The sequence below is a fragment of the Centroberyx gerrardi genome, chromosome 16 (assembly GCF_048128805.1).
Source record: "Centroberyx gerrardi isolate f3 chromosome 16, fCenGer3.hap1.cur.20231027, whole genome shotgun sequence".
Classification (NCBI taxonomy): domain Eukaryota; kingdom Metazoa; phylum Chordata; class Actinopteri; order Beryciformes; family Berycidae; genus Centroberyx; species Centroberyx gerrardi.
This window is the reverse complement of record NC_136012.1, coordinates 10,262,728-10,278,325: the sequence shown is the minus strand read 5'-3', so window position 1 is coordinate 10,278,325 and position 15,598 is coordinate 10,262,728. Positions and strand designations below refer to the sequence as shown.

The window sequence follows — 15,598 nt, the reverse complement described above, 5'->3', positions numbered from 1 at the left end:
TGCATTACCTTACAATAATACTAGGTAAAAATAGCCTTCCTTATTTAAAAAGTATATGAATGGATTTTTTGTCTTTTTCTAATGAAATGAGCTATACATCACTTTTCTTGCGCATGGAGATATGGGGCGCATAGACAACTCAATCTCTTTATTAGATGCAAAAACCGCCATGCTGCTATAACTTTAAGGGAAGAGCTCACTCCCTCCTTTTTATTGGATGTTGGTGAGAGACGCTGTGCACCAATAGCATACAGAACTGTACAAAGAGATCTACTCCCTCCCCCACGCACCCTCACCACCGTAGACAGTACAATGCTCGGAGCTGGGGGAGAAAGGAGGATGCGTTTATACACCCAGAAACTAAATGATATGCCTTGCATCTTGTCGTGCATAAATATCTCAGTGATCTTTGTACTGGAATACTCACCGCGCGATGGATTTTAACATTGAGCTATTTGTTCTGAACAATATCTCCATGAGGAATAATGTATTATAACGGAGCAGGGATGACAAAGAGAATGGGATACCGAGACTGGAGATGGCAGGCTCTTTGGTGGAATCATTTCTTTCTCTTGTGGAGTACAATAGACGGACAGACTCGCTACACAATACCGGAGGAACTAAAACAGGGCTCTGTGGTAGGAAATCTAGCCAAAGATCTGGGTTTGGGACTATCAGAGATTTTTGAGCGTAAGTTGCGTGTCGCCTCTGAGGCTGGTAAGCAGTATTTCAGTGTGGATTCGGGGAAGGGCGAGCTGGTGGTGAATGACAGAATAGACAGAGAGACTTTGTGCGGACAAAGCGCCAGCTGTGTTCTACCTCTGCAAGTTGTCGTTGAGGACCCGCTACAATTATATCGAGTTGAGGTGGAAATACAAGATATAAATGACAACTCCCCGAGTTTCCCGTCAAAAGATGTAATATTAGAAATAGCAGAGTCTACAGCGGCAGGGGCACGTTTTCCACTGGAGAGTGCACAAGATCTTGATGTTGGAGTTAATTCAGTGAGGTCATATACTCTAAGTAAAGACGACTGTTTTAATTTGAAGATAAAAGATGTCTCCGGTGGGAGGAAAGTCCCAGAGCTTGTCTTGGCTAAATCTCTTGACCGAGAGAAAAAGGCTGTACATCAGCTTCAGTTGACAGCGCTAGACGGGGGAAACCCAGTGAGATCTGGAACCTCTCAGATAACCATTAATGTGCTCGATATAAATGATAATTTTCCTGTATTTGAGAAAAACGTTTACAAAGTTTCAGTAAGCGAAAACAGTTTCGAAGGCGCATCCATCGTTACACCTTTAGCAAAAGATGTCGATGAGGGTCCAAACGGAGAGATAGAGTATTCATTTGGGACGCACACACCGGATATTGTCCTGTCTGTATTCGATATTGATTCACAATCTGGAAAACTAATTCTAAAAGGGAAATTAGATTTCGAACTAGTTGCTAATTTTGAAATAGATATTATCGCTAAAGACAAAGGAACACCTAGAATGGAGGGGCATTGTACCGTCCAAGTAGAAGTTTTAGATGTTAACGATAATGCTCCAGAAATTGTTCTCACCTCCCAACCAAAGCCAGTGCCTGAGAACGCACCTACTGCAACAGTAGTGGCTTTAATTAGTGCGAAGGACCTTGACTCTGGTGATAACGGTAAAGTGACGTTACAACTCCCCAAAGGTTCTCCCTTTAGTCTGAAACCCTCTTTTTCTAATAATTACGCACTGCTTACCAGTGGTGTTTTAGACCGAGAGAGTTTCTCGGAGTATAATATCGAGATAACAGCCACTGATTCAGGCTCTCCTCCTCTGTCTAGTAAGAAAACTATACCTGTCAGCATCACTGATGTGAATGACAACCCTCCTAGATTCTCTCAGCCCTCCTATAATGTGTATTTAAAAGAGAATGGGGTACCAGGCTCTATTCTCTACTCAGTATCAGCGTCTGATCTGGATTTTGGTGAAAACGCCAAGATCTCCTACTCCATCCTGGACTCTAAAGTGCAGGACGTGTCTGTGTCCTCCTATGTCTACATCAACTCTGATAACGGCAGCATCTACAGCATGCACTCGTTTGACTATGAGAAACTCAAGGTGTTTCAGATTCGGGTGCAGGCAAAGGACCAGGGCTCTCCGTCTCTGAGCAGCAACGCTACTGTCCATGTTTTTATCCTGGACCAGAACGACAATGCCCCCGCTGTTATTTACCCCTCCTCCGCTGCCCTGGGCTCCCTCTCCCATCAGAGGATGCCCCGCTCCGCTAAAGCGGGCCACCTGGTTACTAAGGTGACGGCCGTGGACGCCGACTCGGGCCATAACGCCTGGATCTCCTATAGGCTGGCTGAGGCCACAGACGCCTCTCTGTTCACTGTCAATCTTTACACAGGGGAGGTGAGGACTAAACGCCCTGTGTCCGAGCAGGACGACTCCTCTCAGAGGCTGCTCATAGAGATCAAGGACGACGGGGAACCGGTCCAGTCCGCCACGGTCACCGTGTCCATCCTGCTAGAGGACGGCCTCCATGAGCCCATCTTGGACCTCCGACAGAAAGCGGTCGAGCCCAGCAAGAAAACTGGGAGAATCACCCTTTATTTGATTCTGTCTCTGGCCTCGGTGTCCGTGCTGTCTCTTTTGACTTTTCTCATTTTAGCGATTAAATGCATTAGAAACAGTAGAAGCAGCGGTAGTTGCTGCATGAGACGGATGGACTGTGATGGCTACAAGAACCCCAACAGAAACCTGCAGATCCAGCTCAACACTGACGGGCCTATTAAGTACGTGGAGGTCCTGGGAGGAGACATGTTGTCTCAGAGTCAGTCCTTCAGGTCCTGTCTCTCTCCCATGTCAGAGTACAGTGATTTCACCTTCGTTAAGCCCAGCAGCACCACTGACTTTAAGGAGATGATCAATGTCCTGGACGCGTCTTTACCAGACAGCACCTGGACTTTTGAGAGCCAGCAGGTGAGCAGAGAATAAATGTATTTTGATTGTTGATATTTTCATACCAAACTTTCCAAACCTAATACGCTATATTTTAATTACGTGGTATATTGTTGTTCTGCCTTCAGTTAATATGATGCTTTTATAGTGTATACAAATGAAGAAATACGTCATCACTGTCAGATCTATTTTTCCAACTTCGTTTTTATGTAAAATATTTTTTATATAAAAAGTAAGAAACATTGTGGTATTCGCTATTGTGTCCTCTGCGACACCATGGACTGCCTTAAGACGACAAATAATGTGCAATCTCTGAACGTCACATCGAAACGAATTTTTCAACAAACATGGCCATGAATGAATAAGTAACTAAATAAATAAATAACCATGACTGAACGAACGGACATACGATGAATGAATGAGTGAATGAATGAATGAATGAATTATTTTATTAATGGCAGTATTTTGCTTCACCACATTCTGGCAAAAGATGCTACGAGGATTGCTTCATATAAATTTATATAATCACAGGTAAAATGTTTAACAGTTTTACCGACAAACTATGTCAAAAAACGTTTAAGTGTTAAGTTGTATTTCGGTGTACCCTATCGTTGGACTTGAACTTAATGTCTGCTTATGTGTAGGATTTTAACATGTCAGCATCATTGTCGTTTACTGTTTCAACATATATAGATGTTGAGGTCTTAGATGAACTCTGTCTAGTAGTTTTTGTGGGATTTGGGAGTGTGCCTGTTAGGCGACTGCATGGATGGCTCATTGTTTCAGGACCAAGTTGTTGGACAGCGACACTGAATGAACGGACTGCGTTTCATGGTAGAATGAAGTTAAATTACTTTTTATGGCCTGTCAATGATTCATGGTTGTCAAGTGTCTGTTTAAAACATTTCAAGGACTGTAATTTTAATTTCATTTGTTGGCCCTCCTACAAAATTGTTCTGAATCAAACCATAGAAAACGTTACATGACTTAATTTATGGGAGGTCTGTTTAAATGATAAAGTAAATAACAAAATTATTATGATCGTAAGACTAATATATTATATTTCTGATGAACAGATTCTATTTTATTTTCATTAAATACATATATGGCACATTGCCAAAGGCATTCCATCGTGTTATTTCATAAGCTCTTGAATTCATTGAGACAGACTGTATTAAAGCCTACTGTGTCTTTAAGAGAACTGCTCACTGACGTTCTTATTGCACGAAAGGATAGATGCTGTGCACCAATAGCAAACAGAACTGTACAAAGAGATCTACTCCCTCCCCCATGCAGCCTCAGCACTGTAGCCGTTAAAATACTCAGAGCTGAAGAAGAGAGGAGGATGCGTTTATTTACTCAGAGACTAAATAACATAATTTTGCACCTTAGCATGCATACATATGTTGGTGATCTTTTTACTGGAATAACCTCTGCGGTTATGGATTTTAATATTGAGCTCATCATTCTGAACAATATCTCGATGAGGAATAACGTGTTATAACGGATCAGGGATGACAAAGAGAATGGGATACCGAGACTGGAGATGGCAGGCTCTTTGGTGGCATCATTTCTTTCTCTTGTGGAGTACAATAGACGGACAGACTCGCTACACAATCCCGGAGGAACTGAAACAGGGCTCTGTGGTAGGAAATCTAGTCAAAGATCTGGGTTTGGGACTATCAGAGATTTTTGATCGTAATGTGCGTGTCGCCTCTGAGGCTGGTAAGCAGTATTTCGGTGTGGATGCGGGGAAGGGCGAGCTAGTGGTGAATGACAGAATAGACAGAGAGGCTTTGTGCGGACAAAGCACCAGCTGTGTTCTGCCTCTACAAGTTGTTATACAGAACCCCCTACATTTGCACCGGATTGAGGTAGAAATAAAAGATATAAATGATAATTCACCTAATTTTCTTACAAAAGAATTATCTTTGAAAATTGCTGAATTGGCAGCAGTGGGCACTCGCTTTCCTTTGGAGAGCGCAGAGGACCCTGACGTGGGAAGCAACTCGCTTAAATCCTACACCTTGACTAAAAACGACTGTTTTGCTTTGAAAATGAAAGACGTTGAGGATGGCAAAACTGTCCCTGAGTTAGTGTTAGAAAAGCCTCTGGACCGAGAGAAGAAAGCAGTTCATCAGCTACTACTGACAGCGTTAGACGGAGGGAACCCAGTCATGTCTGGCACCTCACAGATAACCATCACTGTGCTTGACATAAATGACAATTTCCCAGTATTCGAGAAAAATATATATAAAGTGTCTTTAGGGGAGAATAGTGCAAAGGGTGCTTTTGTAATCCAAACTACAGCAACTGATGCTGACGAAGGACCAAATGGTGAAGTTGAATTCTCTTTTGGCTCGCGGACACCGGATTCCGTCTTATCAGTATTTGAAATTAATTCATTAACGGGAGAAATTTATTTGAAAGGAGAAGTGGATTATGAAACTGCTACCTCCTATAAAATTGAAATAACTGCAAAAGACAAAGGCATTCCGGAAATGGAGGGTCACTGTCGAGTACAGATAGATGTTATTGATGTTAATGATAATGCTCCAGAAATTGTTCTCACGTCTGAACCGCAACCAGTGCGCGAGGACGCCCCGATTGGTTCCGTAGTGGCGTTGCTCAGTGCACGAGACCTTGACTCTGGTGATAACGGTAAAGTGACGTTACAACTCCCCAAAGGTTCTCCCTTTAGTCTGAAACCCTCTTTTTCTAATAATTACGCATTGGTTACCAGTGGTGTTTTAGACCGAGAGAGCTTCTCAGACTATAATATTGAGATAACAGCCACTGATTCAGGCTCTCCTCCTCTTTCTAGTAAGAAAACTATACCTGTCAGCATCAGTGATGTGAATGACAACCCTCCTAGATTCTCTCAGCCCTCCTATAATGTGTATTTAAAAGAGAATGGGGTACCAGGCTCTATTCTCTACTCAGTATCAGCATCTGACCTGGATTTTGGTGAAAACGCCAAGATCTCATACTCCATCCTGGACTCTAAAGTGCAGGACGTGTCTGTGTCCTCCTATGTCTACATCAACTCTGATAACGGCAGCATCTACAGCATGCACTCGTTTGACTATGAGAAACTCAAGGTGTTTCAGATTCGGGTGCAGGCAAAGGACCAGGGCTCTCCGTCTCTGAGCAGCAACGCTACTGTCCATGTTTTTATCCTGGACCAGAACGACAATGCCCCCGCTGTTATTTACCCCTCCTCCGCTGCCCTGGGCTCCCTCTCTCATCAGAGGATGCCCCGCTCCGCTAAAGCGGGCCACCTGGTTACTAAGGTGACGGCCGTGGACGCCGACTCGGGCCATAACGCCTGGATCTCCTATAGGCTGGCTGAGGCCACAGACGCCTCTCTGTTCACTGTCAATCTTTACACAGGGGAGGTGAGGACTAAACGCCCTGTGTCCGAGCAGGACGACTCCTCTCAGAGGCTGCTCATAGAGATCAAGGACGACGGGGAACCGGTCCAGTCCGCCACGGTCACCGTGTCCATCCTGCTAGAGGACGGCCTCCACGAGCCCATCTTGGACCTCCGACAGAAAGCGGTCGAGCCCAGCAAGAAAACTGGGAGAATCACCCTTTATTTGATTCTCTCTCTGGCCTCGGTGTCCGTGCTGTCTCTTTTGACTTTTCTCATCTTAGCGATTAAATGCATTAGAAACAGCAGAAGCAGCGGTAGTTGCTGCATGAGACGGATGGACTGTGATGGCTACAAGAACCCCAACAGAAACCTGCAGATCCAGCTCAACACTGACGGGCCTATTAAGTACGTGGAGGTCCTGGGAGGAGACATGTTGTCTCAGAGTCAGTCCTTCAGGTCCTGTCTCTCTCCCATGTCAGAGTACAGTGATTTCACCTTCGTTAAGCCCAGCAGCACCACTGACTTTAAGGAGATGATCAATGTCCTGGACGCGTCTTTACCAGACAGCACCTGGACTTTTGAGAGCCAGCAGGTGAGCAGAGAATAAATGTATTTTGATTGTTGATATTTTCATACCAAACTTTCCAAACCTAATACGCTATGTTTTAATTACGTGGTATATTGTTGTTCTGCCTTCAGTTAATATGATGCTTTTATAGTATATACAAATGAAGAAATACGTCATCACTGTCAGATCTATTTTTCCAACGTCGTTTTTATATAAAATATTTTTTATGTAAAAAGTAAGAAACATTGTGGTATTCGCTATTGTGTCCTCTGCGACACCATGGACTACTTCAATACGACAAATAATGTGCGATCGCACAACGTCACATCCAAACGAATTTTTCAACAACTATGTCTATGAATGAATAAGTAACTAAATAAATAAATAAATAAATAGCCATGACTGAACGAACGGACGAACGATGAACGAATGAATGAATGAATGAATGAATGAATGAATGAATGAATGAATGAATGAATGAATGAATTATTTTATTAATGGCAGTATTTTGCTTCACCACATTCTGGCAAAAGATGCTATGAGGATTGCTTCATATAACGTTATATAATCACAGGTCAAATGTTTAACAATTTTACCTACATAACAAACTATGTCAAAAAGTTGAAGTGTTAAGTTGTATTTCGGTGTACCCTATCGTTGGACTTGAACTTAATGTCTGCTTATGTGTAGGATTTTAACATGTCAGCACCACTGTCGTTTACTGTTTCAACATATATAGATGTTGAGGTCTTAGATGAACTCTGTCTAGTAGTTTTTGTGGGATTTGGGAGTGTGCCTGTTAGGCGACTGCATGGATGGCTCATTGTTTCAGGACCAAGTTGTTGGACAGCAACACTGAATGAACGGACTGCGTTTCATGGTAGAATGAAGTTAAATTACTTTTTATGGCCTGTCAATGATTCATGGTTGTCAAGTGTCTGTTTAAAACATTTCAAAGACTGTAATTTTAATTTCATTTGTTGGCCCTCCTACAAAATTGTTCTGAATCAAACCATAGAAAACGTTACATGACTTAATTTATGGGAGGTCTGTTTAAATGATAAAGTAAATAACAAAATTATTATGATCGTAAGACTAATATATTCTATTTTTGATGAACAGATTCTATTTTATTTTCATTAAATACATATATGGCACATTGCCAAAGGCCTTCCATCGTGTTATTTCATAAGCTCTTGAATTCATTGAGACAGACTGTATTAAAGCCTACTGTGTCTTTAAGAGAACTGCTCACTGACGTTCTTATTGCACGAAAGGATAGATGCTGTGCACCAATAGCAAACAGAACTGTACAAAGAGATCTACTCCCTCCCCCATGCAGCCTCAGCACTGTAGCCGTTAAAATACTCAGAGCTGGAGAAGAGAGGAGGATGCGTTTATTTACTCAGAGACTAAATAACATAATTTTGCACCTTAGCATGCATACATATGTTGGTGATCTTTGTACTGGAATAACCTCTGCGGTTATGGATTTTAACTTTGAACTCTTCATTCTGAACAATATCTCGATGAGGAATAATGTATTATAACGAACCAGGGATGACAAAGAGAATGGGATACCGAGACTGGAGATGGCAGGCTCTTTGGTGGCATCATTTCTTTCTCTTGTGGAGTACAATAGACGGACAGACTCGCTACACAATCCCGGAGGAACTGAAACAGGGCTCTGTGGTAGGAAATCTAGCCAAAGATCTGGGTTTGGGACTATCAGAGATTTTTGATCGTAATGTGCGTGTCGCCTCTAAGGCTGGTAAGCAGTATTTCGGTGTGGATGCGGGGAAGGGCGAGCTGGTGGTGAATGACAGAATAGACAGAGAGGCTTTGTGCGGACAAAGCACCAGCTGTGTTCTGCCTCTACAAGTTGTTATACAGAACCCCCTACATTTGCACCGGATTGAGGTAGAAATAAAAGATATAAATGATAATTCACCTAATTTTCTTACAAAAGAATTATCTTTGAAAATTGCTGAATCGGCAGCAGTGGGCACTCGCTTTCCTTTGGAGAGCGCAGAGGACCCTGACGTGGGAAGCAACTCGCTTAAATCCTACACCTTGACTAAAAACGACTGTTTTGCTTTGAAAATGAAAGACGTTGAGGATGGCAAAACTGTCCCTGAGTTAGTGTTAGAAAAGCCTCTGGACCGAGAGAAGAAAGCAGTTCATCAGCTACTACTGACAGCGTTAGACGGAGGGAACCCAGTCATGTCTGGCACCTCACAGATAACCATCACTGTGCTTGATAACAACGACAATTTCCCAGTATTCGAGAAAAATATATATAAAGTGTCTTTAGGGGAGAATAGTGCAAAGGGTGCTTTTGTAATCCAAACTACAGCAACTGATGCTGACGAAGGACCAAATGGTGAGGTTGAATTCTCTTTTGGCTCGCGGACACCGGATTCCGTCTTATCAGTATTTGAAATTAATTCATTAACGGGAGAAATTTATTTGAAAGGAGAAGTGGATTATGAAACTGCTACCTCCTATAAAATTGAAATAACTGCAAAAGACAAAGGCATTCCGGAAATGGAGGGCCACTGTCGAGTACAGATAGATGTTATAGATGTTAATGATAATGCTCCAGAAATTGATCTCACGTCTGAACCGCAACCGGTGCGCGAGGACGCCCCGAGTGGTTCCATAGTGGCTTTGCTCAGTGCCCGAGACCTTGATTCCGGTGATAACGGTAAAGTGACGTTACAACTTTGCAAAGGTTCTCCTTTTACACTGAAACCTTCCTTTTCTAATAATTACGCATTGGTTACCAGTGGTGTTTTAGACCGAGAGACCTTCTCAGAGTATAATATTGAGATAACAGCCACTGATTCAGGCTCTCCTCCTCTTTCTAGTAAGAAAACTATACCTGTCGGCATAATTGATGTGAATGACAACCCTCCTAGATTCTCTCAGCCCTCCTATAATGTGTATTTAAAAGAGAATGGGGTACCAGGCTCTATTCTCTACTCAGTATCAGCATCTGACCTGGATTTTGGTGAAAACGCCAAGATCTCCTACTCCATCCTGGACTCTAAAGTGCAGGACGTGTCTGTGTCCTCCTATGTCTACATCAACTCTGATAACGGCAGCATCTACAGCATGCACTCGTTTGACTATGAGAAACTCAAAGTGTTTCAGATTCGGGTGCAGGCAAAGGACCAGGGCTCTCCGTCTCTGAGCAGCAACGCTACTGTCCATGTTTTTATCCTGGACCAGAACGACAATGCCCCCGCTGTTATTTACCCCTCCTCCGCTGCCCTGGGCTCCCTCTCTCATCAGAGGATGCCCCGCTCCGCTAAAGCGGGCCACCTGGTTACTAAGGTGACGGCCGTGGACGCCGACTCGGGCCATAACGCCTGGATCTCCTATAGGCTGGCGGAGGCCACAGACGCCTCTCTGTTCACTGTCAATCTTTACACAGGGGAGGTGAGGACTAAACGCCCTGTGTCCGAGCAGGACGACTCCTCTCAGAGGCTGCTCATAGAGATCAAGGACGACGGGGAACCGGTCCAGTCCGCCACGGTCACCGTGTCCATCCTGCTAGAGGACGGCCTCCATGAGCCCATCTTGGACCTCCGACAGAAAGCGGTCGAGCCCAGCAAGAAAACTGGGAGAATCACCCTTTATTTGATTCTGTCTCTGGCCTCGGTGTCCGTGCTGTCTCTTTTGACTTTTCTCATCTTAGCGATTAAATGCATTAGAAACAGCAGAAGCAGCGGTAGTTGCTGCATGAGACGGACCGACTGTGATGGCTACAAGAACCCCAACAGAAACCTGCAGATCCAGCTCAACACTGACGGGCCTATTAAGTACGTGGAGGTCCTGGGAGGAGACATGTTGTCTCAGAGTCAGTCCTTCAGGTCCTGTCTCTCTCCCATGTCAGAGTACAGTGATTTCACCTTCGTTAAGCCCAGCAGCACCACTGACTTTAAGGAGATGATCAACGTCCTGGACGCGTCTTTACCCGACAGCACCTGGACCTTTGAGAGCCAGCAGGTGAGCAAAGAATAGCAGTCCAATTTCATTTGATATTTTCATTCTAAAACTTTCCAAATCTTTAATATTCTATGTCTTGATAAGCATATTGTTTTACTGTCTTGAGGTCATGTGGTGGTTTGGTGGTGCATATAACCTGGGATATAGGTTATCCCTCTCAAACTTTGTTTTTTTGTATGGTTTTTTTTTCTTTGTTTCTTTGTTTCTTTGTTTTTCTCAGCTTCATGTTCATGCTAAACAATAGCAACCATTGTGGCATTTTGTGCTTGTGGCCAGTTAATACTAAGTAGCACGAGAATATTATATGACGTCACATCGGAATTTTAACTTTTCAACTCATTTTACCCAGAAAACAAATATCTAAGATCGGGTTAGGGTTAGCTAACCCTATTCAGCGACATTGCGCCCGTCGTTTCTTCAAAGAGCTGTCTTTGTCTAAACATCTTCACAACTATGAGCTGTATAGCATGGTTCATTTATTTATTTATTTATTTTTTGAGTAAGATTTGAACCTTTCAACCTCCCTGCTTTTTGCTGCTGCGACATACAATCTATTGTTCAGGTTTTGGACGTGGATGAGGTCTGTTGTTCTGGTTCTTTATTTTCGGCTTTGGGAATGTGCCTGTTTGATTGCATGAATGGCTGATTGTTTCAGCACCACATACTCGGGACAGCGACACAAAATGATTCGGCTCATATCCTTGATAGCACAAGGATAAACTGCTTTCAATAGCCTGTCAATAACGATCCATAGCACGTGTAACCTGCCTTTTTAAAACATTTCACCTTATAGTTGAGTCATTTATGATCAATCATTTAGTGGAAGGTAATTTTAATTTTGTTTGTTACACCACTTGAAGAGTTAATCTGAATCTAATCATAGAAGGCATATTTATCATTTTATGAAAAGTTGTGTGTAAAAAGAACATGGACAGTACAAATATTATCTTAAGAATGAACATTTGCATTTTGTTAGACGACTTCCTTTTACTTACATTAACTTGGTAAATGGCGTGTAAAAACATCCCATCATGTCTTTCACACACCCTTAAATGCATCGTGACGGATTGTTTAAGGACTGCTGTGTCTATAAAAGCACTGATCAGTGCCACTCTTATTAGATAGCAGAGATGGATGCTGTGGACCAATAATATACAGAACTGTACAAAGAGATATTACAAAGACGTTCACTGAATACATTTATTTTTATACAAAGCCATGACAATTTTATGAGGCAATATGCCTAGTTTACATCGTCATGTTTTTTCACTCGTTCTTTAATGACAGTGCCGGGAGGCGGGCGCTGCCCAATTTCACTCTTATTGGATGGTAGAGATGCATGCTGTGCACCAATAGCATACAGAACTGTACAAAGAGATCTACTCCCTCCCCCATGCAGCCTCAGCACCGAAAACCTTACAAACCTCAGAGTTGGAGGAGAGGCGGTGATGCGCTCATATACTCGGAGTATAACAATATTTCTTCATTTTAGCTGTTGCCATGAACAAATATTTTTTGGGATCTTTGTTTTGGAATAGGCTATACTCTCTGACAATGGATTTTAGCTTTTTCTTCTTCGTTTCTCTCGATGGGGAATAACATATTCTAACGGATCGGGGATGACAAAGAGAATGGGATACCGAGACTGGAGATGGCAGGCTCTTTGGTGGCATCATTTCTTTCTCTTGTGGAGTACAATAGACGGACAGACTCGCTACACAATCCCGGAGGAACTGAAACAGGGCTCTGTGGTAGGAAATCTAGCCAAAGATTTGGGTTTGGGATTATCAGAGATTTTTGACCGCAAGCTGCGCGTCGCCTCTGAGGCTGGTAAGCAGTATTTCAGTGTGGATGCGGGGAAGGGCGAGCTGGTGGTGAACGAGAGAATAGACAGAGAGACTTTATGCGGACAAAGCGCCAGCTGCGTGTTGTCTCTTCAGGTTGTCATTGAGAAGCCGTTACAATTATATCGAGTTGAGGTGGAAATACAGGATATTAATGATAACTACCCGAGTTTCCCGTCAAAAGAGCTAATACTAGAAATAGCAGAGTCTACAGCGGCAGGGGCACGTTTTCCACTGGAGAGTGCACAAGACCTTGATGTTGGAGTTAATTCAGTGAGGTCGTATACCTTGAGTAAAGACGACTTTTTTAGTTTAAAGATAAAAGATGTCTCCGGTGGGAGGAAAGTCCCAGAGCTTGTCTTGGCTAAATCTCTTGACCGAGAGAAAAAGACTCTACATCAGCTGCTATTGACAGCGCTAGACGGAGGAAACCCAGTGAGATCTGGAACCTCTCAGATAACTATAAATGTGCTTGATAATAATGATAATTTTCCTGTATTTGAGAAAAACGTTTACAAAGTTTCAGTAAGCGAAAACAGTTTAGAAGGCGCATCCATCGTTACACCTTTAGCAAAAGATGTTGACGAGGGTCCAAACGGAGAGATAGAGTATTCTTTTGGAACGCACACACCGGATATTGTCCTGTCTGTATTCGATATTGATTCTTTAACCGGAGAAGTAATTCTCAAAGGGAAATTAGATTTCGAAACAAATGCAAATTATGAAATAGATATTAGCGCTAAAGACAAAGGAACACCTAGAATGGAGGGGCATTGTACCGTCCAAGTAGAAGTTTTAGATGTTAATGATAATGCTCCAGAAATTGTTCTCACCTCCCAACCAAACTCTGTCCCCGAAGACGCACCGAGTGGAACTGTAGTAGCTTTAATCAGTGCTCGGGACCTTGACTCCGGTGATAACGGTAAACTGACGTTACAACTTCCCAAGGGCTGTCCTTTTACTTTGAAACCCTCATTTTCTCATAATTACGCACTGGTTACCAGTGGTGTTTTAGACCGAGAGAGTTTCTCAGAGTATAATATTGAGATAACAGCCACTGATTCAGGCTCTCCTCCTCTGTCTATTAAGAAAACTATACCTGTCAGCATCACTGATGTGAATGACAACCCTCCTAGATTCTCTCAGCCCTCCTATAATGTGTATTTAAAAGAGAATGGGGTACCAGGCTCTATTCTCTACTCAGTATCAGCATCTGATCTGGATTTTGGTGAAAACGCCAAGATCTCATACTCCATCCTGGACTCTAAAGTGCAGGACGTGTCTGTGTCCTCCTATGTCTACATCAACTCTGATAACGGCAGCATCTACAGCATGCACTCGTTTGACTATGAGAAACTCAAAGTGTTTCAGATTCGGGTGCAGGCAAAGGACCAGGGCTCTCCGTCTCTGAGCAGCAACGTCACTGTCCATGTTTTTATCCTGGACCAGAACGACAATGCCCCCGCTGTTATTTACCCCTCCTCCGCTGCCCTGGGCTCCCTCTCCCATCAGAGGATGCCCCGCTCCGCTAAAGCGGGCCACCTGGTTACTAAGGTGACGGCCGTGGACGCCGACTCGGGCCATAACGCCTGGATCTCCTATAGGCTGGCGGAGGCCACAGACGCCTCTCTGTTCACTGTCAATCTTTACACAGGGGAGGTGAGGACTAAACGCCCCGTGTCTGAGCAGGACGACTCCTCTCAGAGGCTACTTATAGAGATCAAGGACGACGGGGAACCGGTCCAGTCCACCACGGTCACCGTGTCCATCCTGCTAGAGGACGGCCTCCATGAGCCCATCTTGGACCTCCGACAGAAAGCGGCCGAGCCCAGCAAGAAAACTGGGAGAATCACCCTTTATTTGATTCTCTCTCTGGCCTCGGTGTCCGTGCTGTCTCTTTTGACTTTTCTCATCTTAGCGATTAAATGCATTAGAAACAGCAGAAGCAGCGGCAGTTGCTGCATGAGACGGATGGACTGTGATGGCTACAAGAACCCCAACAGAAACCTGCAGATCCAGCTCAACACTGACGGGCCTATTAAGTACGTGGAGGTCCTGGGAGGAGACATGTTGTCTCAGAGTCAGTCCTTCAGGTCCTGTCTCTCTCCCATGTCAGAGTACAGTGATTTCACCTTCGTTAAGCCCAGCAGCACCACTGACTTTAAGGAGATGATCAATGTCCTGGACGCGTCTTTACCAGACAGCACCTGGACTTTTGAGAGCCAGCAGGTGAGCAAGCAACAATAGACTTGCAATATTACACATTTTTTTCCTTCATAACTGGCGTAAGAATGTCGTCTATAAACAAATTACCGCCATATTGAAAATTACTATGAGAAATCAGTTCGAACTGTTTTGATTAATAAGTAGCAAAGTGTAACAATTACGTCAGTATGGTGCTTTGACCTGAATTAAATTTAATTAGTCCATGCACTGTCTGTGATTCTATAATGTTTTTTAAGAAAATAAAAAATATCGATTGTTATTTCAATGAAAAGTGTCTGCTGTTGAAATATTGATGCTTAGGTTACATTCATTGATAATAGAATGTGTGTGACCCGAGGTCTGGTATTGTGGTTGATTTGGTTGTTTTAGGCGTTTAAGGTTCATAGTGTCCCTGGTGTTTGAACTCTTGATAGGATGAGGGTTTCAACACGACACTTTTTTATCCGGACATTCACGGTTATTAAATAGGCATGTGTTATAAAGCCTTAGATTGCTTTTGATGCTTTTGTTTTTTTTAGATTTTGCAATTTGACGTAATATTATTTATTTATTTTCAGTGAGCGAAGTTGTCTTTTTATTTGTGTTATAGGCATTTTATGGAGGGATCCAAAACTGCAGATGGAATTTTATA

At 43.2% G+C, this 15,598-nt stretch overlaps 2 protein-coding genes and 3 pseudogenes across 5 annotated transcripts in view; all 5 read left to right on the top strand.

The window, feature by feature from the left end:
- LOC139912154 (protocadherin gamma-C5) overlaps window positions 1-15,598 on the top strand; it is a 76,701-nt gene that overhangs the window by 35,550 nt on the left and 25,553 nt on the right. The window lies entirely within an intron of this gene.
- LOC139917662 (protocadherin gamma-C5 pseudogene) lies at window positions 486-2,975 on the top strand (annotated as a pseudogene).
- LOC139917663 (protocadherin gamma-C5-like) lies at window positions 4,454-6,922 on the top strand. The gene has a single exon (XM_071906836.2). It carries the CDS (start codon window positions 4,454-4,456, stop codon window positions 6,920-6,922), a length of 2,469 nt encoding a protein of 822 aa, XP_071762937.2.
- Window positions 8,444-10,912, top strand: LOC139917664 (protocadherin gamma-C5 pseudogene; annotated as a pseudogene).
- Window positions 12,517-14,988, top strand: LOC144542434 (protocadherin gamma-C5 pseudogene; annotated as a pseudogene).

Bases quoted from the DNA above. Each gene is read 5' to 3' on its own strand.
- LOC139917663 (XM_071906836.2), top strand. From the start codon at position 4,454: ATGACAAAGAGAATGGGATACCGAGACTGGAGATGGCAGGCTCTTTGG.